At 48.5% G+C, this 23552-nt stretch overlaps 1 protein-coding gene across 1 annotated transcript; it reads left to right on the plus strand.

The window, feature by feature from the left end:
- Nucleotides 1-5466: 5466 nt before the first annotated feature.
- On the plus strand, nt 5467-21648 carry TM6SF2 (transmembrane 6 superfamily member 2). The gene is made up of 10 exons (XM_044455894.1): nt 5467-5561; nt 10630-10754; nt 11360-11457; nt 13031-13134; nt 14268-14350; nt 16618-16742; nt 17439-17540; nt 18088-18180; nt 20424-20543; nt 20776-21648. Exons 1-10 carry the CDS (start codon nt 5467-5469, stop codon nt 20974-20976), a joined length of 1146 nt encoding a protein of 381 aa, XP_044311829.1. The 3' UTR covers nt 20977-21648.
- Nucleotides 21649-23552: the final 1904 nt, after the last annotated feature.

The raw sequence follows: 23552 nt of genomic DNA on the forward strand, positions 1-23552 counted from the left end.
TGGAGTGCAAAAACATGGCTAGGAAATTCTTTACCGTGTAGGCCTTTTTTCTGTTTACAGGGGCTTGAGTTTATACCTTTTGGCTTTCTAAGGTGCTATGGATACCAGCAATGTCATAATAATTGGATACGGATGAGTTGGCTGCAGACTGTTGCACTTCTCTAATTCCTGCGTTTGCAAAGACAAAGCAAGCTTGCAGGTGTCCGGGAGGGGCAGTGCAAGTCTGAAAATATGTCAGCAGTAGGGTGGGGTGGAGGAAACTGAGTAGCAACCCTGTTCCTGCCCTGCATTTGCAAAAGTGGCATTGGCCAGATACAAATTTGAGAGAGCCATTCCTGTTGTAACTGAGTGGTTGGAACTCCCCCTCTGCGTGCCAAAATTCCCGGATTTTCCTAGTTGGTGAAGGTAAGACTGATTCTGGGAAAGGGTACCTCCTGAATTGCGAATGGGGAGAGTCTTTTTCAGCCCTGAGGGAAATTCCATTTTGAAGAAGCGTTCCACTGGTGGGCACTGCAGAAATGGAAGAGGCGCGGCCCAGAATATCAGCCTGCCATTTGAGGGAGCTTCTGGAAGGCCCAATACTTCCGCCAAAGGCCGCTAAGCCTTAAAAGGGTATTTGAGCCATTTTAGGAAGGGGACAAATCAAAGCAGACAAATTGTCTGAGAATGGCTGGCCGGAGAAAGGTAGGTCAGACATCTGGAGCAATCAAAGCAATTTGCATGTCCAAATTCACTTCCAGTCTTTGGTGAACCGACAATTCAAGCATCGGTCCTCTGCATACACAATGGTGGGTTTTGCTGGTCACCCGAAATACCACAAAGTGTAAAGGAACAGCTTTGGGATTTTGGCCCCCTGTACAAAGTGAAATGGCCCCTTTCTTCCCAGCCTATTCCTACCACTCCGTGGGTGATGATATGGCTGTATTGAGAGAACTCTCAATAGTTCCAGAGAACTAGAAAATCCCCAATTCACTAGGGAAGCTCACCGGGTGAATTTGGGCCACATGCAGATTCTCAGCCCAAGCCACATTCCAGGGTCGTCGTGACAGTAGAACGGAGAAGAGGGTTCTTTCTGTAAGCCATCTTGGGGGAGAAAGGCAAGCCATAAATTTAATAGGTTTGCGTGTGTGCCTCAGGATATTCATGCTTAGAACAAGCCAAAGTCTGTTTTGAAGCTGTACCTCCCTCCTGCCTGAATAAAACCCTCCAGGACAAAGTTTGCGTTGCTGTAATTCCTTCAGTGGACTCTTAAACCCAAACCCGATAACCTAAGTCTGTTGAGACAACGCTTGCAAAAGGGAGGGGCCTAAAAGGCTGTGTGATCTGGCACATTTTGGCTTCCTGGAGCAGAGAAGATGACGCCTCCCACCCCATTCCATGCACAGATCTGGGCCAGCACTTCAACAGTCGGGGGAGCCGGACAGCCCTGAGATCAGTGGGGAACTGTCTGTGGTGCTGAACTGCAAACCCCACTGATTTAAGCACCACGGTTAGCTCCCTAAGCACCTGGACCGAACTATGGCATGGCCATACCTGTGCACTGGACCTCTTTGCCTCTGCAGATAAGGCAGAAGGAAGATGTTAGTCCAGTGGTGGCAAACCTACAGCACGTGGGCCGCAGCGGCAGGCAGAGCCCTCTCTGTCGGCACGCGAGCCAGGTCGCCCCAGCATCACCCCAGCAGCTGAGCATTGGATAACAGCGCGCATAGGGGCCATGCACATGCTCGGAAAGGAGCAGCGGTGCCAGGCAAGGACATCAAGAACCGTGACTCAGCCGCAACTCGCCGAGCTTTCCCATGGCCGGTCAGTGCGCTGCCAAGGATATATATGTTTGTCTCTCCGTTATTGTGTTTTTCTTTTAAGACAAAAGATGTTAATGTATGTTTTTTCTTAACTAAAACCTCAGTATTCAGGTTTGATTGCAGTGTTGGCACTTTGTGATAAATAAGTGGGTTTTGGGGTGCAGTTTGAGCACTCGGTCTCTAAAAGGTTCGCCATCACTGTGCTAGGAGCTTTCCATGAACTCGGCTTGTGGATTGGTTTCAGCACTACAGACAACTACTTCAAAGGTTAGAATAAAAGCTGGAGTGGCTATACTGCCCCGCAGACCTTGGCACCCCTGGCCATCTCTGTCTTAGAAGGCTAGGCACTCCTGCCCTGCCCAATGGGGGGGGGCAACCCTGGGTATGACCCACATTCTGGCTTCTTTTCTAAGCCACTGCAGTTTCCCTATAATGAGGGCCGAAACACCAAATACTGCAGGGAGTCTTCAAGAAAGAAATTTCCTGCTGGCTTGGTTTTGAAAAGCAACCCTTTATATATATATGCGCTACTGAAACAGGGAGGGCTATTCTATTTTTACTTCAAGGTTTTTGATTTCTAAAGATACAAAGGAAGAGAGGCTGGGGAGAAAAAGAACCGGTTGGTGACGAGAATTGTGAAGGAAGAAGCAGTAGGAAGATGGTGACGATTTTTAAGGAAAGAGAGAGTTGGCTTGGCCATAGAAATCCTGTGCTTAGACTCACAGTGATGGCTATTTGGAGTGGTGTAGGAAGTATTTTAAATCTTGGGAACAGCTCAGTGGTAGCGCCCAAGCAATGCAAATTGGAAGTCTTGGGCTCCATCCTGCAGATTGGGTTGGGATGGACAGCTGTCCGAAACCCTGGAGATCCTGGTTGGTCACAACAGACCATCAATGGGCCAGCCGTATACCTTGGTACAAGACAGATTTGCACGTTCCTGGAAATTGCCTGATGTTACTTGATTGGGAATCAAGGTCGTGACTGACCACACCTTTGGTCTATGTCCCCTCCACTGCCTCCATCTTGCTTTATAAGGCTGCACACGTTTGAGGGCCGGGAATAGAAATCTTATCCCAGCCTTCTTCAGAGGTGTGTAGCAATCCTACACTCTGGTTTCTTATAAATGACTGTGTTATGCAAAGGTCATTGGTCCTGAAGGTACTGGAGATGCTGCTTAAGTGCCATTATATTATAATTCTTAGGTGTTTGTCCTTCAGCCCATTTTTTCCACGGAAGCTCAAGGGAGGCGGACCGTGGGGGACTGAACAACTTTGACTAACAGAACACCTTAGAGAATCCGGATCAAAATCCCGGTACCTGAATATACTTGAATACGATGAGGCAGAGCTCATTTTTCTTGTCCTTTTGTTATACCAGTGCTGGGCAGTTTTCCATTTCTGAGTTTCTGTCCTTCACACCAGTAAAACCAGTAAACCTCCTGGGATGCTTGGAGTCAACAGCCACTGTCCAGCTTGTCAGTGTTGGAACTGTTACTTCCCCAACCTGGTGCCTGGCTGATGTGCCGCACTACAGCTCCCATTATCCCCATCCAACATGACTAATGGGGATGGTGGGAGCCATGGTCCAACACATCTGCTGAAGCTTCACCAAAGGGCCCCACAAATACGTCTGGCTCCATCTTCCCCCTCCCTCCACTCTTGCAAACTATTTCTGTCTCCTTCCAGTTAATTTTTTTCTCCCTGCCTGCTGTCCAATGCCTGGTGGTTTTATTTTTATTCTCAGCATTAATATTCTTCAGTGCTAACTGGTACATGCCTGTTAAGCTTCCCCACTCGCGGTGTGATATTTCTCTTCTTTCCCTGCCTAAGCCTTTGCAGAAGTCAACCCACAGCCTCCAGGGAGTCTTAGAAGAAAACCCCCTTATTGTGCCCTGGCAAATGCTTCGGTGCCCATCAGGGTAAGATTCTCTCTGTCCTAGCAGGATTAGGAAAATAGGATTTAAAAACAACAGCAACGTATCTACTGGGTGCAGGGAGCGATTTTTAGCATGAGTGCTCCCCAGCTTGAAAGAAGCAGTCATGTTTGTAAGAATTTCATGGGCAGGCTCAATTCTACATGTGCTCCTTCAGTTTCTCCAACATCAGCCAAAGAAAATGCTTCTGGGAATGGTGGCGTGCCAGCTGCTCCATTACGATTCCTATTATCCCTACTGATGGGGTTGGAGTGCAACACCTGGAAGGCTGTGTGTTCTCTACCTCTGCTTGAAACAACAATCTCTTCCTGCAGTCCATCCTTCTTGAGAAGCGGGTATTGAGAACAAGGTAGACTGCTCCTAAACACAGAAGCTCTGCTGTCAATCCTCAATGGACTCAAAATAATAGCTGCTCTGCTGGAAAGGGCTGTTGCCTAGTGCAGCTTTCTTTAATAGTCCGGACTGTGGGGCATGCTCTGGTTATTAGAAAAACCTTCAGAGAGACCAGGCAAAATGGAAAGTTTCCTTCTTCCAGGTTCTGAGCTTTTCCTGGAAGGCCCCTTTCTCAGTCCCATTGCTCTCAGAGGCAGATTTGGTGTAAACACCACATGTAAGGTGGCCTGTGGAGCTCTATGCTGTGGGAGTATGTTTGGCCCCCTCTGTTATGCCTCCATCTGCATGCAAGATGTCTTTGATATATACACTGGTCTATTTTTGGAGGGCTGTTTTAACCTTTCGGAATCTATTTCTTTCACCGCAAAAGCTTTTGTTGTATTTCCATGCTGCGCTTCTATATTTTGCTTCTGCTGACTGCCAAAACTTTTGGAGTGAATCACAAAAGTTCCAGTGGACAAATGCAAGATTTGGCCCATGTGGTGAGAGAGCCGCTCTGACCTAGAGGTTATTGTTGGCCTGGGGCTTGTGGATCCAAACTAGCGGATCTCCCTCCACAGTTAAGTACTTGGATGATCTGGGCTCCAGTACCCCTGAGGTCTTTGGGCCAGTTGTGGACTCTTAGGGACAAAATAATTTAAATAGATGAATATCTTTGAGGGAAAGAGCATGGGCCACTCATGCTGTAGAGATTGGGGTGCCGGCAGGAGACTTGGGAGGCCTGGGCCCTCGTCTCCACTTCGCCGTGAAGCTCACAGAGGGACTTCAGGGCCAGTCATGGGCTTTCAACCTGGCCTACCTTGCAGGATTGTTGTGAATGAAGAAAAGAGGGTCGTGTAAGCCCCTAGGCCAGAGGAAAAGAGTCTATAAATGTAATCGTTCTTAAATAGAAACCTTAATATAACTTCACTGCTATATAATACAGCAGCAAAACCAATGTAGTTATAATATGAATTTTTCTATGGTGTGCTTAGCCAGTTTCTGTGCCTCGGGCGGCATTTCAAAGGAAAAAGGGGCGACCGAGCGATGCATCGCCCTTTTAAGGGGTGTGCCCCGTCGCTGCTCTTTCTCCCCAAGGAAGTTGGTCAACTTCGGTTTCCACGACCTTTGGATAGAAAGTTACCTCCCCTTTTTCATTCAGAGGGCGAGAGAGAGAGCGAGCGAGCGAGCGAGCGCGTGTGAGTGAGGGGGAAGCGTGAAATCTTCGCTCCCGGGCCATGCGAGCGGGACCCGCCGAGGCAAGCCTGGCCGATTAACCCCTTCTTGCTGGAGCGAGCCCCTTCTGGGTCCCCTCCGCGCGTTCCCACGACGCGCAAACACGCGCCCTCGTCGCCAGCCATGCGGGCGCTTGCGCCTCTCTGCACTTCGTTCGGCCTGTACCTCTCCGCCTTCCCGGTCTCCTACATGTTGAATGACGTGGCCATCATGGAGAAGTGAGTATCGTGTGAACGTGGCACCGGGAGCACGCGAGTCCGCGCGCGTCCCGTTATTGTTATAATTAAGGAGAGGTTTTTTGGGGTGGGAGATCCAGTCAGAAGGTGTGCGCAAAGTTCGGCAGACAGGTGTGCTTTGTCCTGGAAAGGAAGGTGTGGAAGGCAGGAGGGGTCTGAGGACTTGAATGCAGAGCAAACCAGAGAGTAGCTGAGAGTCCGTCCAGACCACCAGGGAAAAAATTATTCTCTGTTGCTGAAGGACAGCCCCCTCCAACCCACCACCCTTCAGATGTGTGGGAGTGCAACACCCAGCATCCCCAGCCAGCATGCTAGGGGTTGTAGTCCCACACATCAGAAGGACCTTGCAGCTGGGCTGGGCCCGATCTTAAGAAATGGATAAAAAGATAAGTAGTGCTGTTGCCTAGAGAGTCTTGGCTGTTAGGCAGTGTAAAAATGAAACAGACACACAGAATTGTAATTCCTGGCATATTTCACATGCCTCAGCCCTCATGTTGGAAGCTGTTAGAACAGCTGTCTCTTAAAACCATTCAAATCCTCAAAATTTAAAATAGCCTCCAAACTTCTCACAGACCTGAGCATCTTACATTTGATTCCCTGTCAAATCTTTCTTTTTTCACTTTGCTAACTTGCTCCTTTGTAGAACTTCTCTACTGGTGGAGTCAGGAATGACTCATGGACCGAAGCAGACAGGGTAACAATTTAACCAAGTATTTATTTAAAATAATGCATGTCAGAACACCTCACACGAAAAGCAAACCAACTAACCAAACAGAATATGAACACGAGAAAGTGTAATGGAGGACCTGTTTGTTACAGAATAAAACCACCAACTATCTCCCAATAAGTGGAAAGAACAATACAAAATCAGAAACTGTCTCAAATCACCATCCAGTATAAAAATGCATGTAAAGTACCATAGAAAAGCCCATTAGATCTTAGTTTAAATATCTTTATTGGCAATAATCCTACTGGGGCACAATCTCATGCAAATCTGAAACATTCTCACGGTTGTAGGCCTGTTTCTGTCTAGATTTGCAGTGGCGTGCCTTAAAAATATTTAATTCATAACACAGGTGAATGGAAAAGCAGCAGAAATCGGCCGCTTCCCAAAATCTCCTAGTGTGTTCGGGAGGTGTTTTTGTCAGGTCTCTGAGAACAGAGAAAGTTGGGGCCACTTCAGGCAAGCTTTGCAAAGATCTTTGTGGGTCCAGTTCAACCCCAAATCTGTTCCTCCCCAAATGAGAATTAATCTTGTTGAAGAGGTATTTTATTTGTTTGCATGATGCAGAGTACAGTATAAATTAACCCAAAATTGATTTTACCCAAGACATTGGATGAGGAGCGATCTTTTCCTGATTCTTTCCTGATGCAATTCTTCTCCTGCTGTGAAATTGAGAGAAATCCTCTATGTGCATCTTCTGCAATAATTATGTGCAAATTAAGATTTAATGCAGGTCTGTGTCTTGGGGAGCAGGGGCAGGACCTGGTCAAATGCATCCTCGTTTTGCTGTTCCTGGGGGAATAGGGGGAAATAAACAAATATTTATTTATGATTCTGTTTATATCTCACCTTGTTTTCTTCGAAGGAATGCATGGCAGCTTGTGTAATCCCCCCTCCCCTCACACTCATCCTCACAACAACCCTGTGAGGTAGGTTGAGCTGAGAGTGTGAAACTGGCCCAGAGTCACCCATGGCTGGATGGGGACAAGACTCAGACCTCTTCAGCTTGGTCCTGTGCTCTTAACCGCCACACCGGTTCTAACGTCCCTGAAAGAGCAAATAAAGATTTATGAAATGACAGAATTATGCAACAAACTCTTGTAATATATTCCACATTTGTGTTTCAGTGGCAGCTGCTGATCAGAATTACTCTGTCTCCACTGAACAGGTGTATCTGCACTGGGTTATTTTTGAGGTGCTTCAGTTAGTTTGTCTTGCAGATTTTATTTTTCTTTTTTGGGTGCTTATACAGAAGTAGGAGTTTCCTCTAAGTTTGCTGATCACTAGCATTTTGTGTAAGAATTGTGCCTCATCTGTTGGTGAGTGTGACTGCCCTTCTTGCTTCTTGGGTGTGAACCCTGAGTCTCTCTGCCAAACTCTCTCTCTTCGGACTGGATTCTGCCATAATGCAGTGTTCTAGGCAGATGTACCCACTCCGCGTTTAGAATAGCCAGCTCCCTCAACATCTGTATCTCATTTATACTTGCTGGTCTCCCCTCAGGAGGAGATGAGGGAATCATTAACAATTACCACTCAATATACTTTCCAAGTGCTAACAACTCAGACACATCTTGGCTTTCTGCCCTTCGTTGCTCAGCTGCTGAAAGGCAGAATGGACTAACTGTGGGACCAGTTCTTATTTTTTGCAAAATAAATATTGGAGATATTTCAGGCCAAAAATGCAGCATGTCTTCTGCACACGGCCATCTCCATTATTAATTCAATCATATATCTGTAAAGCATGTCTCCGCTGCCAAAGTTCTCTTGGTGGCTCACAAAAATAATGTTCTGTTCATTTCAGTAGTTTTCTGTTAATTGCTTAATCTCCCTCTCATGTTCCTATGAGGATTTAAGTAGCATGATACTTTTAAAAAAGGAAAAATTGAAGCAAAATTCTTCAGGGATCCATGCATGCTAGCTTTACTGCTACACAGAATTCTTTGTCACATGTTAATTGAGTGGTATCTGGTGTTGTCGGTTGCAGTTGTTGCTGCACTGGGGCGTGGCAAATGACCCATGAGAATCCGTCTCTTATTTTGCTTTTTCATGAGGGAACTGTTTGTGTTGGTAACACAATATGCAAGCTTTTGAGCTGGGACAGCGTTCTTAATCAGGGCATCATCCACAACTCCAGTCAGGTGGGGAGCGTCTGCATTTTCCAACAGTAACCAGTGGGCCCCTGCTGGGCAACGGGGCCTTGGCACATGCCCTGACACACGACCTTTTCCACCAGCCTTGGCTGGGTTCTGCCCAACAGGAAATGCCTACTGTACAAAGGAGTCTGTTTGACTCTCTTCACCCCTTGGCTGGATGATGTACTGTGCACTCTGGACATACAGCTCCAGCAGCACGTGGTCTCCAGACCTTTGGACCCATGTCTGTTGAAAAAGCAAATTCTGCTGGCTGACATGACATTCTTCCAGGCTGTGGTGACATTTCCCATGGAACCTGGGGTCAGGCAAGCCAAGATACACACACAGCACTTTTGGAGGGTGGGGGCCCCTCAGCCGCAGCAGCTGAAACATGTCATTTACGTCCTTTATACATCAAAACCTTGACTGCATCTGCTTGCAAACTGAAGAATTACATTCTGGGTCTTTTCTTCTTTTTACTGTATCATTACATTTTAAAGCTGGTTTTGTTAAGTGCCCAAGCAGCTGTGGCTCTTGTGGGCATTAACTGATTAATTCTAAAGCTATGATTATTATGCGTTTAATTAATTTATATGTCCATGGTCAGAGTACTTTGTGCCCCCTCCTGGATAAACTCGGAGCAACCAGAAAGCGGGCCGGAGAGTCATCCACCTGACCAGCTAGAGGCACGATCGTTTCATCCCCGATTTACTCTCTTTTGCTGGTGTCCTCTGCAGAAGCCAATCGACCTGCGGACCCTGAGTGGCGCTTTCCCATCTCGGTCTGCTGCAAAGCTCCCTTCCTTCCTTCCGGCTCTGCATTGCAGCTCCAATGCCCTGCGCCAGCCGCTTTGGAACAGAAAGCTTGCAGGCTGCAGCATTTCCATTCCAGAGCTCAGATGCATTTGCACCGGACGGGGCCTAAGGTGCAAGCAGGGTTTGGTTTGGATTCTCAGGGATGAATGCCCTGCTTTTGGGAAGGTCTGCACCTGCCCTGTGCTAGGCTCCAGGTTCAGTTCTGAGCATCTCCAGTGTAAAGGATCTCAGATGAAGGGAAAGACTGGTTTTTGCCTGGGGCCCTGGAGAACATTTGCCAGTCCAGGGAGAGCATGTTAGGTTGGAAAGATGATTGGGCTTAGTCAATCCTAAGCCCCCCTCCCCCTCCATTTTATTGCTGGAAGCTTCAGGATTAAAGGTGGGATCACATCTTTTAGTGGACCTTGCAAGGGTTCAAGATATACTGGGGGTCAGACAACTTAATAACGCACATTCAAAGGCTGACTGCAGACTGTTTTGATCCATGGATTGCTTTTAAACAAGGGTTGTTGTGTTACCATGCTAACAACCATGAGGAACAACTGACAACAGACCATGGTTTCTCTTTATGGGTTGTTTGTGGTTAACACAAAACCCATGGCTTGTTAGTGTGACTGGGTTCAGACACCACTAGAACCCATGTTTCAATAAGAACAAACGGTTCTGTGACAACCTGTGTGGCAAGATCATGTGGTGTGATGGTCATAGCGCTGGAGTGGAGATCGAGGTTCTAGTCCTCATGCAGTAATAGAGCTCACTGAATTCCTGGCCAGGGAATGCTTGTACTTGTAGGGCTGTGTTTTGCCTAAATATTCATAGGATGGAAACCTGAAGATTGAATTAAAAGGTCTTTCCCTGGTGCTGGAAATGTGATTTTGTAGGTATCCAGGGAACATCTCTGGATGTTACCACTGAAAACATTTTCCCTGTAGCTTTCCCTCCTTTGGCACACAGATAAGGCATCAGATTTTGACCTTAACGCCCATACAGAAAAATGCTGCGCAGCGTGTTAGCAGATGTTGGTTTGATTTGGTTATTACATTTTGCTCTTTTAATAACAGCAATCCTGGGCTTTTTTTCTTTGGACTATTTCTTTGCCTCACAAGAAACACTCTCTGTAGAAATGCATCATTGAGCTTTAGGGGGTCAATAAATAAAGAATGCTTAGATGATTAGCTGAGTTTGGAAGGCATCCATTTAAAGAGAAGTAGCTGAGCTTATCAGCAATCATGGAGAGGTCGAAAATCCCCACGGATGCACTGGACTCGGTACAAAAAGTCTGCTTTCGGGAGCAGTTTTGCTATGGAAGCTGGCTGCTGATATAATTGGAATGCACGCTGATCCAACCACCTCAATTTTCATGGGTTGCCAATCTGAACTCTGCATTTATTATCTGCCGCCCCATCCAGCTCCTTGGCTGTTGCAGCTACTGGTGTGGCAGTTCTGTTGCTCCTATTCGCTGTGGTCTATCTTCCAAACCGGTCCCAGGACCCCCTTTTCTACGGTATGTTGGCTGTTCACTTTTGGGATGGTTTTTGGGGGGTGGGGAGGGGGGTGGTTATGTCCCCTTGGTTGATTTTAACTGAATGTCCATGCCCCTTTATTAAATCACACAACCATTAGTTGTGAGCTGTCGTATGTCCTTATTGGATCGCCTAGGGTAAGTCATGGTTTGCCTCCAGGCGAGTAGCCCTTTTTATTATTGGAATCCTATCCCTCCTTTTCACCTCTCTTATAGTGAAAATTATCAATTCTGTTTATTTTATTTTATTTTTTTTCGATTTATATCCTGCCTTTTTCCTACAAAGGGCTCAAGGCAGCTCACATCATTCTCCTCCTCCATCTTCTCCCCACAACAACAACCCTGTGAGGTAGGCAGGGCTGAGAGTCTGTGACTGGCCCAAAGCCACCCAGTTGGCTCCATGGCTGAGTGGGGACTCGAACCCAGATCCTCTGAGTCCCAGTCCCATGCTCTAACCACTACACCACACTGCTTTATAAGGCAGAGAGATGATTCATTCGTTCATGACAAGGGTACAGAGATGTACATATATAAACCCCTTAACCAACCTTTCTCTCTCTCTCCCCCTCCCCACCTCGTTACAACAGTGTTTATGGTCTTTTCTTTCACTTCGGGGATCGATGCCATTATCGCTTTGGAAGAAGATGGGTACCTAACCAACTTTCTGGAGTTCTACATGAGGGAGGTATGCCCACTGAGGTCCAGGCTGTTTGAATGCTTCAGGGTGGGGGGTGGAGACATGGTTGTGCTCCCCCTGCCCCACTCGGTGTGGGGCAGAGGATGAGGTGGCTGGATGGGGTCACTGGGGCGGTGGGGGTGGGCTTGGGTGGACTCCAGGGGATGGTGGAGGGCAGGAGGGCCCAGAGGAAGGTTGTCTGTGGGGTCCTGATGGGCTGGACGCGACTTCACGACTAGCAACAAGTTGGAATACAGGCACAACTATGTTCACACACACCCCTCCAATCATGGGATGCTAGTATCCTCATTCCAAGCTGAAAACCAAAATACCAGCTACATACTATAAATTTTATAGCTGTCCCCCTGAATGCTGGAAGGTTCCGAAAGCTGCCAGTGGGGAAGAAGGAGGGTCGGCAAGAAAATAGACGGACATCCCGCTTTGAACTGATGCAGAGACACATTCTTGAGATAAGGATAAGCGAAGGGCCTGCTGTTGCTGGAGGTTTCTCACAGCAATTAAACTTAACGCATGGCTATTGATTTTAGGGCTATACTAAAGGCCTGTGTTGCGCTGTGTTGCGCTGGAACTGTTCAGGCCTGGTTTGAGACCTTGTACAAAGTGAGGTCGCGGCACTGGCAGATGTGTCCCGCACGGGGGTTTCGGTCATGCGCAGGGGCGGAAGGAAGGCAGATGTGGCCAGAGCCCAAGCCGCCACAGTCCCACCCACGGGCATAATCTAGAAGCAGGGTCAAGTAAGACCCCAACATCCTGGAGCAGAGGACACATCCAGGCAAGGCAAGGAGAGGAGGAACAAGAACCAGTGTGGTGTAGTGGTTAGAGCATGGGACCGGGACTCAGAGGATCTGGGTTCGAGTCCCTGCTCGGCCATGGGGCCAACTGAGTGGCTTTGGGCCAGGCACAGACTCTCAGCCCAACCTACCTCACAGGGTTGTTGTTGTGGGGAGAAGATGGAGGAGGAGAATGATGCAAGCTGCCTTGAGCCCTTTGCAGGAAAAGGCAGGATAGAAATCGGAAAATAAATAAACAAAGCGGTGGGACCTGGAGCTGAAGAAAGGCATCGTTTCCAACATTGGCTAGGCAGACACTGGAACTTTTTGATCTCACACCCTGCTGCACCGTAGCTGAGGTTCTGCTCAAAGGCCTTCTCCTGAAGAGGCACTTTCTTTTGAGGAGTCCTTCTTGGTGAGAGGACATTCCACCTCTTGGCCTTCTGCTAGGCTGCTGGCTTTAGCTCACCTTCTTCCTCAGAGAATGAGCCCTCCAGCAGAGGCACGACGAGTGCATGCTTCCTTCTCATGGAAGTTCTGCAAATGTGAGGCCACTACTGGGAAGGCCCCGTCTCATGCAGCTGCCAGCTCTGGGAATTCCTCCTCATGTTGCCCTGAAATCTTTTCCCCTGAAACACTTTCCACCTGTGCATTCTAGTCCTGCTTGGTGGTGCAATGGAGATCTTTTCTCCCCATTTTCTGCACCGCAGCTGTGTCGAGACTGCTTTCGGGCTCTCCTTTCTTGTCCCTCCCTTGCGTGCCCAGTTCCGTGCTCCTTTTCTCGTTCCCAGAGTGAGCCGTATCTCAGCACGTCCTACGGGATCATGATCTGCTACTGGGACGCCGTGGTGCACTACGGACTCTGCCTCGCCATGATCGCAGCCATAGCAAACAGGTGAGGGACCGAGACGAGACGTCCCATCTTTGGCCAGTGAGAACTGTCAGATACAGGGACTTTTTGTGGTGGCCTCACATCTTTGGGATGTTGTTCCCAACCAACTATATATGGACACCCCCTCCATTTCCTCTCAAGAGTCTAAAATCTTGCATTGTCTGAATTTGGCCCATTGTCAGGTACTGCGCTTCCAACAAAGGGTTTTATCTGTCGACCGTATTGTATTTCTTTCAAGGGTTTATACATTTCAAGGTGTTCAAGGAAAGATTGGACAGCCACATGTTGGGGATTACATGAGTGGAACTGGCTGGAGCCAGGGGTCAGACTAGATGGGCAGGGAGGGCCCTTCTGACTCCCCCCCCCCCCCGGCCACATGTTTTGTTTTCTGTTTGAATTGAGTTTTTTTGCAGGGGTTTTCAGCTTGGTAGCAGAAATACAACTACTCTCAAAAGACCTGGCTGAGCTCCCACAATTATATTTCCTCTCGGCCAGTGAGCAGGGAAATTCACTAGAATGTGAGCATTCTGCAAAAGCCAGTTGCAGTGCAGAGATGAATATAAATTCAGCCTTCTGCCGCCGAGTGGGTAGAAAGGAAGCCGGGGCACCCTCAGATCATCCTGTGTGGTGGGAGAGCCCACCTTCCCGTCTCCCCACCTGCCCAGAAAGATTTTGCTTCTGGGGTTGCTCTCCAAGCTTGTAGCTGAACCCAGAAAAAAGCTTGACCTGTGCAGCCTCTTGCATTAAGTGTCCTAGATGGCAGCCATTTGTGGGAGGCGGCACAGTAAAATATCACCCCCTCTCCCTTTTCCAGCGCTCAGGTTGCGAGTGTCCCAATCCACAGGTTTGTTGCCACTTCCGCCTAAGAGGGAGGGGTTGGGGTGTCCCACAAAACAGCGCATGGAGGACCTGCTTGTGCTGCACAGGTGTGGTGTGTTTTTGTGGGGCTGGGGTAGAAAGCCAGATGGCTGGGGAATTGTGGTTGCTGCAGCCTAAGATCTGTGCTGCAGGAGCTCTTGGCTGCCTAGTTGCAATGGCCGGGGGGCAGGGGGGGCACTCCATATACTGCAACCTTTTATTGCAGTGTCCCTCCTTGTCCACCTCCTAATTCTGGTAATTCTCAATTTGCTCTCCAGAAAGAATTACCGGCACTTTGGCCTCTACTGGGTTGGGTCTCTTACCATGAGCCTCCTGGTTTTCCTGCCGGGCAACATGGTCGGTAAGTCCTTCTTGTCAAAGTCTCCTCTTTCAAAAGGATTCTTTGATCAAAAACTGTTTAACCCCACCCTATCAGGGGTCAGACTAGATGGCCCGGGAGCCTCTTCTGACTCGCTCTGTTTCTTTGTTTCTGTCAAGATCACATCTGCCCCCTGCTTCTCCAGCCAACTTAAACAAAACCTTACAAAACCTGTAATGCAGCATTACAGGTTTACATACTGCATCAATGAAAGAAATGATCCCGTTGGTATGTGGCTGCAGCCTCTGCCCATGTGAAGAGTTGAACCAGCCTGGAGCATCCTTCCTTCTCTTTCAGAAGGATTCGGACTCCTCCACTTGGTGCGGCTCCTAGTATTGAAGGCTGGACAGCAGGGATGGCAGGACCCTCTGAATGGCCCTATTCGCTTCATCTACCACCCCTTTGCAGAGTCAAGAAGCTCCCCCTCAGCCACCCACCCCCCCAGCATCTCCCTCCTTTTCCAAGACTGGCAGGTTCTCATGCTCAGCCTGAGTATGAGAAGCTTTGCTTGGTAACTTCGCAATTGCCCAGTCCACTGTCCCTCTGAATTTGAAGAATCCCTCTGGGGTCACTGGGGTGTGTGTGAGAGCTGGGCCCCTGAAGGTTTCATTCATGCAGAACCCAGGCAGCGCTGAAAGTTCAGCAAAGCTGCCTTGGAAAGAACAGGTTTATTAATTATTTATTCATTTGGAATTCTTATATGCCGTCCCATTCGCAAAAGTCTCGGGGCAGCTTCCAACACAAATAAATAAAATACATACAGATACATAAAGAATTGGAAACATCCTGGCATAAATATAAAATCAATAAATAAAATTAGCAATTAAAATGACATTTAAATAAAAAGGTCTTGGCCCGGCACCGAAAAACAAGTAACGACGGCGCCAGGCGGACCTCTCTGGGGAGCGCATTCCAGAGGTGGGACGCCACCACAGAGAAGGCCCTCCTCCGGGTACTCCAGGGTCCATAGCTCCAGGGTCCTCCTAGATCCGTCATGGCCCGGGGTCGGAAGAAGCGACCACGGCTTGGAGTATCTTTCTCCCGGGATTGCTTAGCTACAGAGCTTCCAGCGCTTGTCACCCTGAGGTCTGACTACTGCAATGGACTCAGTGCGGGCTGCCCCAGAGGCTGGCTAGCCCGCTGCAGCTTGTGCTCAATAAGCGCTTCACGGGGGCTGCCCCTTTGGCTCCTTTGCAGAGGGAGCTGCTGCCTGTTTCCCACCAGGCCATTTCCCAGGTTTTTGTGCTCATGTAGAAAGTGCCAAACAACTCTGGAGCGGGACAGCAAAGAGGGGACCTTGTTCCTAACCAGCCTGTCTTTGTGTGATCAAGAAGCATCAGTCCTTTTCAGGATTCTGAACACAATCCGCTCTCTGTGGGGTGAGGAGTACAGAGATTAAGCAAAAGCAAATTAGCCGAGCAATCAAAGGAGATGAAACCAAAACACACTGTATTGCAGTAATCTACTTCAAAGCAAGATCATTTCTCCCTAGAGTTGCCCACAATCCCAGAATCAAGACAATGAACTTCTGCATGACCTGTGGTGAAAATTTTTTTCTCTGGGATTTGCCCCTGATAATTCCACTCCCCCCTGCACCAACATTTATTTATTTAAACCTTTTCTAGACCATCCCATGCCATGGTCTCAGGATGGTTTAACAACATGACAAAATAAAATAAAACACAGCATCCTCATAAATGTTCCAATCAACAGTAAAACCCCTGTTAAAGCAATCAGTCTTAAAACAGTGGAAAAATAAAAAGTGTGCTAAAAAGTGATGGCACCCGGCGAACCTCTCTGGGGAGCGAATTCCACAAATGAGGTGCCACCACAGAGAAGGCCCTGCTCTGGGTAGTCACCCTCCTAAACACCTTTTAGGAGGGCTCCTGGAGGAGAAATTTGCAATATGAACTGGGCGCCCACATTTTCACTGCAACTGGTCACCAAGGTCCCCTGGTGAGGTGCTTTTGCATGGACCTGGGGTCCATCTGGGACTTCTCAGTGCTGGCTCCCTCTCCATGGGCCTTCCTCCCTGCCTCCTGTCATCAGGCACCGAAGGTGCTTCATTCTGGGCACCTGCTGAAAATCTTGTGCTTCAACATCCCGTCCTTGACCAAACAGCTGTGGTTTTTCTTAGCATCGTTTGGTTTTAAAGGCGTTAACTTCACAGTTTGACCTTCACGGTGCGGGAATATTGTTCTGGGGGTCAAATAAAGTCTGGGTGGACTTAGCCCCGTGTCTGTCTCCAGGGAAGTACGGCTCGGAGATCCGTCCTGCATTCCTGCTCAATATTTCGTACCTTCTCATACCCATCTGGGCTGCGATGAGAATCTTCGCCCAACCCAGGACATCACCTGTGGTTACAGCTGATAAGGTACCAAAGAAGGGCTAGGCAGGATTGGGTCCACCTGAGCCCGGGGCCATCCAAATGCCTCCAGGAAGGCCGCAAGTAGGACTGCGGCTTGCGCGCAGCCGCAGACTCGCTTCCTCCAGGCACCGTGTTCATAACCATGGACAGAGTTTATTAACCAAGGCCAGGTCCTGGGTCTGGCTGAGGGTCTGTTCACTCTGGCATTTTGCTCTGCTCAGGCAAAAGTGCACACCTGCTGTTATATCAACTGGCATGAGCAGATAGACTGCTCCTTCATATGCAGGCTCCATTTTGTTATCCTGTGGAATAGGGGCTGTTGCACCCATGGAAAGACTGGGTGAATTGCCTGGGGTCTTTTCACCATTTGGAGCAGCCTTCTCCAATCTGGTGCCCTCCTGGTGCTTGGAACTACAACTCCCAGAATCCCAAAGCAGTGGCCATGCCAGCTGGGGCCACCCCAGGATGGACAAGGCCTTGCTAACCAGAATCCCGTTTTCAGCACTGGATAGCCATGAATTGCTGTTGGAAACCCATAAGCGAAGCATGAAACTCTGCCTGGAGGTTTACTATGGAAAAGAGAAAGACGCATCCTGATGGAACAAGGCATTGATAAGCCTTCCAGAAGTTTTGGTCCAACTCAACCAGTTATTCTATCAGTCGGTCCTTGACTTTCTGGTTTCTTCTTTCTCTTTGGGGAAGGTCGCAGAAGAGCATCGCAAGACTCTGTTGCAGCGGCCCCTGGACCTAGCCCTGGTGGGTTACTTCCTCTTCGCCATAGGCTTCACCTTCTTCCGAGGACTGGTGAGCTTACAGACATTAAATCAGAGTTCAACCCGCAGCTCCGTGTAGGCATTGCAAGAGCGACACTATTTTCTACGAAGCGTGTTCACTGGTGCTTGCAGTCCAGGGTGCTGTGCTTGAATTGGCAGCTGCTTTCCAGGGCTGCTGGTCTTTGTCCCCACCTGACTGCCTGCTCCATCTCACAAGAGATTTTGCAGTTTACAGCCTCTCCTATCAAGCTGCCACATGGTGCTCGGTTTGGGATACCGGTGGCTCAGAAGGGAAGCCGGCTCTTGAATCATCTTTGATTTTCCCTGACGCTGAACTCATTCGTGCCCCCCTTGACGCACTGCCCATTTTTAATTCAAAAAGAAAACCATGCCCAGGTTTTGCAAAACGGATGTCCAGATTTGCTGGGACAGGCTGGATTTTCCCGAAGTTTTAAATCAACCTGGGCAAAACAGAGGAAGTTTCAGAGTAGCAGGTTGGAGTAGTTCTGTGGGTGGGGAAACAGAATTATTTTTTCACCTCCCCCATTTAATTTGTTTGTGTGTCTGTGTTGTTGCAGGTCGTTCTGAATTGTCCGGCAGATGCCTGCTTCAATTACATTTACCATCACGAGCCATACCTGCGCGACCCTGTGGCTTACCCTAAAGTTCAGGTGAGAAGGTGCCTCCGTTGGAATACCCGCATCCCAAAGCCCTTTGGGTGCTTTTGACCACAATTCCCATGGTGCTGGCTAGGGCTCATGGAACTTATTATTATTATTATTATTATTATTATTATTATTATTATAACATTTCTATGCCGCCCCTTGCCGAAACCTCGGGGCGGCTTACAACACGATAAAATACAGTGAAATACAATAGCACATAATAAATTACCATTAAATACAAAAATACAAAAAATACATTGATTTACAAATATAAGATTAAAATTATCAGTATAAATTAAGTAAATAAAAATATAGGAGGAGAAAGAGAAGGAAGAAGAAGTTGCCCTGGCCAGATCATATGTTTTAACAATTAAAATGATCCCTGCCATAGCCATTCCTGACACTTTTCGGGGTGTGAAGGCCAAAGATGTAGACAAGAATGGAGGGAAAGGGAAAATCTAGGCTCTTTTGCAGCACTGACCCCTCTTACGGTCTTGACTCCACCTCTCCCTGCTCCTTGTCACCGGGACCACTGGCTTGCCCAACAGGCTGAGAACACCTCCTGCCCGCCAGCCCCACCTGCTTTACTGGACCAGGGAGAGAGGTGGGAACAAGCTGCAGTACTGAATGGGGAGACCTTTGGTTCCCGCCCCCCCCCCCCACTGCCCTGTGAATCCTCAACAAATGCCCAGCCAGACTGACCCTTGGTGACATCCGCTGCAATGATCAATGGACTCTTTGACCTGGATTTTTATTCCCACAGCTGAAGCTCACAATGCCTCACAAAATCACAAACTGTACTATATATTTGTCAGGATATTTTTATTCTGTTTTATCAATAGAGTACCCATGTATCTAGCTGTAATAAACACGGTGCACTTATGCAGTAGTCAAGAGGGCGAACGCCACCCTTGGTTGCATGGCCTGAAGTGTGGCTTCTCGATCGAGAGAGGTGTTACTGCCACTCTACACAACTCTGGTGCGCCCGCAACTGGAGTATTGTGCTCAGTTCTGGGCCCCTCATTACAGGAAGGATATAGCCAGGTTGGAGTCGGTGCAGCGCAGGGCCACAAGGTTGGTGGCCGGTTTGCAGGGGAAGCCGTATGAGGCGAGACTGAGGGAACTGGGCCTCTTCAGCCTGGAGGAGACTCAGAGGGGATCTGTTGGCGACATGCAGGTGTGTGAGGGGGTGTCACACGGAGGTGGGGAGAGACCTGTTCTCCCCTGCAGAGGAAGGCAGGATGCATTCCAACGAAGCAAAGCTCAGGGAACCCAGGTTCAATTTGAATGCCAGGAAGCCCTTCCTGATAGTCAGGACCCTGAGGGTGTGGACTGGGCTTCCACAGGAGGTGGCTGAGGCCCCATTGGTGAGGGTGTTAAAGGAAAGGCTGGACATGCACATGGTGGGCATGTTGTGAGCGGAGCCAACTGAAGCTGAGGGTCAGACTAGATGGCCCGGGAGACCCCTTCTGACCTGCTGTTTCTATGTTTCTATGTGCTGTTTAATATAATTAAATCTCGTAAGTATTTGCTCTCTGTCCCCACCGGTTGGTCTGACTGTGGGGTGCCGTGGACGGGCCACAGTGGAGAGCCCTCAAGGTCTAGCGGTCCTTGCATTGTAACTCAGAGATGGTGGAGTTAAAACTCTGCTTTGAAACACTTCTCAGTTGACTTCTGGTCTAATATACTGCCATGAATGTAAAACTATGTCACAAGAATCTCTCACTAACTGTTTTTAATGTTCTGATACATCAGAACTGGGCCCTTCCTTGGTGACTGGGGTTAAATCCCCTCTCTGGAATCCAAGAAACAGATCCTGGTCTATCTTCTACTTGCTCCTGCATTAGACTTAATTGAGCAACACTGGAGTGATTTGATTTGCATTGCAAGCACTTGACTTTAATCTAGCAGCTCTTAGATTTGTGTTGAATGTCCCACTGAAGGGTTTATGTACAAACACTCAGTCTCTCCCTCCCTCCCTTCCTTCCTCTCTCAAAACTTGAATGGATGTAGTTTCATTGAACCCAGTCTACTGTTTGGGACACAGCATAGCTTCCATATAGTGCCTGATCTTGCCTAATCTTGGAAGTTAAGCACAGTTAGGCTGTGGATGGGTGCCCTAAATGTTGTGAACTGCCCAGAGAGTTTCAGCTGTGGGCATAATAGAAATGTAATGTAGTAATAATAGCAAGAACAGTGCAATTCAAGGGATTCTGACCATCTGGCTGCCTCTGCTTCCTTGTTTCTAGATGCTGGTGTTCCTGTTTTATGGCTTGCCATATTTCTGCACCTGTGTTTACGGGCTCCTCTTTCCTGGGTCCACATGGATGACCGATTGGGCTTTGGTGTTTGCTGGAGCTATCGCCCAGGTATTTTCCTCTGTTCTTTTTTTAAGATCATGCTGTCTGCAGGAAGCTGCAACGGTTCTGTTTCTGGATAAACCACCACAGGGCACACACATGTGTGGGTGGGTCCTTTGCCTCATGGAAGTAAAACCAACACACCCACTGCTCCCCATTCTGGCATAAATCAGCTGCTGTGGATGGCAGACGGTTGGGTTCCGCAGCTGCTCCATTGCTTTCTGTCTGTTCCGTGTTCCAGGCACAATTCTCGCACATCGGTTCTTCGCTGCACCAGCACACTTCTTTCCCCTACCGCACCCCGGAGGAGACTTGGTGGCCCGTGATCCTTGGCAACCTAACCTACGCAGTGGGGCCACACCTCCTCGTCTTCCGCTGCCTCCGCAACCCGGCCTTTTTCTGCCCCCTGCTTTCCTGGAAGGAAGACAAGAAGACCCAGTGATAATGGCAAGGCGTGGATCGGGGGCGAGGCTTGCTGTTCCCTCCAGCCGGATCCCGTTGCATGGAGACAACTCCCTGCAAAATTCCACTCTAGTGGGATTTGGGACGCTTCCAGGGATGCTTCTGGACCACTCCATGTTTCTTTCAGTACCCAGAGCTGATTCTGTCTCTATGGCACATTTGAAGCTGGTTTGGGATCGAGCAGAAGTGGTCCAGCCCCACTCAGGGCACCTCAGTGTCCCCCCAACCCAACCAGTCTACTAAAGCATCTCTGAAAGATGTAGATGCATCCTTCAGGGGGCTCTGGTTTCCCCAGGTTATTTGGGTAGGTGGTCCAGAGGAACGGCAGTGACAGGAAAAATTTGGGGGGTTCGAAGCAAGGTTGGGTGACCTCGGTGCCTTTTTGGTCTTTTGGCCATCGCCAAATTCACTGCCAGATTTGGGCAGTGCAGCTGCAAACGGCGGCAGGTTTTTCTTTGAAACGAGGAAAGTGGTGGGAACATGTTTTAAAACAAATCTGTACCCCTGGAAGCCTCCCGGTTGTGGTTTTGGAAATAAGAGGAAGGGGTGCAGTCCCCAGTGAGTCCTGGGGAGGGGGAGTTGGCCCTTGGCCCCCAGAATGTTTCCTGCCCTGCAGGAGGGATTCGAGGAAGTTGATGTTTACAGAATAAAAGCAAACATTTGTGTGTGTCTTTAAGAGGGTTTTGTTCCTTATCTGATGTGTGTGATTCCAAAGGGATTCCTGTTTTCTTGGCTCCAAAATCTCTATCCTCTGCTTCAGTGCTGTTGGCTCTGGTTGGCAGGATTGGGCCACTGGGCTGGCAGGGATACTGTGCTGGATCAGGTCATGGGCTTCCATGCTGTCTCTGGGAGGTCCACAAGAAAGGCATAAAGGCAATGGCTGTTGTGTGTGCCCAGTAACTGGTAGACTGCTTTTGAACCTGGAGTCTCCATCCAATAACAAGGGAAGGAATGGTTGCCAGAATTTACTCCCACTCCACAGCCCTGCTGGATTGGATCAGATGGCATTCACTCTATTCATGGCTTTTCTCCCTGGAGCACAAGATGGCAGACATGACTTCCCCGCTTCCTCGGATAGTGTTACAACAGCCCTGCAAGGTAGGTTAGGCTGAAAGTCCAAAGTCATCCTGAAAGATTTATGGCTGAGTTTCTGTAGTCCAAGAGTGAAGGAGTTCCTTTGAGTCTGAGCATGGAACTGCATTCCAGAAAAGCTCTCCCTGGTTACTAAGCCACCTGTCCAGAAACGGCCTGGCCCCTTTCTTCATTCCTACCCTCTGCTGATCCCTTGGTGACTTCCTGGATTTTGTGCGGTTTCCTCCCCGTTCTTTAAGGTCAAAATCCCTGTTCCGTGAGGTTAATTACTGACAGGGAAAATTTTAGCAGAAAACAAACTATCAATTTTGATGTTTCAGCTTCAGCCCTGCCTAACACTGGAATGAACTCTGCAGGATGGAATTTGCCCATCAGGTGGAAGGAAATTCAATACCCATCTAAGGTCCCTCATTGAGCAGGGGGTTGTCTAGATGACCTCAAAGAGCCCTCCCAGATTTATGGTTAAAAAGTAGCAGTCAGGTTCTGCTTTTTTTATTGCTTTTCTATATTTACATCCCACAATTTTTCCTGCAAAGAAACCAAGCTGACTTATATATTCCGCCTCCCCATGTCTTCCTCACCACGACCCTGAGAGGTAGGCCTTCTGGGAGGATCTATAAGGGAATAATTCCTACCATCTCTTTGTTCTGTGTTCTCTGGCCAAGTGGACTAGATGCTCTCTCATGCCTCCTGAAAGGCTCCTTCACCATAATCCTTGTTTCATGTGAGGCACTTAAGAAATGCCATGGATTTGCTCCCTCTTCCGGGTGGTTTTTGTGTGGGTGTGTAAGAATCCTGTGTTCTCGGAACCAGCCCAGCTGTTCACCCACCCATTTATACCACCCTTCATCCTTTCTGCTCAGGCTTTGGATAAATATGCAGCTCAAACAAAACCTTTACATTTTAATTTTCCAGGATTTGCACATACTTTTACGGACCCGGCTCTCAGCCAGAGCTAGAGTCAGGAGAGAAATAGGCTGTGAGCATTATGTACTGTTGAATTGTCTCCAACTTGCGCTGGCCCCGCGAATGAAAACCCTCCTTGACATCTTGCCCTGGACAGCCCTGCTCCGCTCTTGTCAACTGAAGGCTATGGCTTCCTTGATGGAATCGGTCCATCTCCTAGCTAGTCTTTCCTTCTCCACGAGTTTTACCTTCTCAGGATGGGGCCCAAAAGATCACAGCATCAGTTCCATAATTTTTACTTCCAGGAAGAATTCTGGCTTGCTTTGATCAAGGACCCCCTTGATCATCTCTCGGTCGGTCCAAGATCTTTGCGAAGGTCTCTTCCAGAACCAATGCATTGATTTTCTTTCAGTACAGTGTCTTCATTGTCCCCCGTGCAGACTGGCTGGGGACAAAACAGTGCAGAATATTTGGCCTTGGATCCCAGCGAAGGGACCAGCCATCTTTTTCACTTCTTTCATTGCTGCCATTCCAAGGCACCATCTTTTTCTAACTTCT

This window comes from Varanus komodoensis, unplaced genomic scaffold (assembly GCF_004798865.1).
Source record: "Varanus komodoensis strain SLA01 unplaced genomic scaffold, ASM479886v1 scaffold80, whole genome shotgun sequence".
Lineage (NCBI taxonomy): Eukaryota > Metazoa > Chordata > Lepidosauria > Squamata > Varanidae > Varanus > Varanus komodoensis.

What these genes read in the sequence shown, in the direction of transcription:
- TM6SF2 (XM_044455894.1), top strand. Translation starts at nt 5,467, where the DNA reads ATGCGGGCGCTTGCGCCTCTCTGCACTTCGTTCGGCCTGTACCTCTCC. An exon ending in GACGTGGCCATCATGGAGAA is followed by an intron (nt 5,562 to 10,629) that starts GTGAGTATCGTG and finishes GCCAATCTGAAC; the next exon opens with TCTGCATTTATTATCTGCCG. An exon ending in CCTGCCGGGCAACATGGTCG is followed by an intron (nt 14,351 to 16,617) that starts GTAAGTCCTTCT and finishes GTCTGTCTCCAG; the next exon opens with GGAAGTACGGCTCGGAGATC.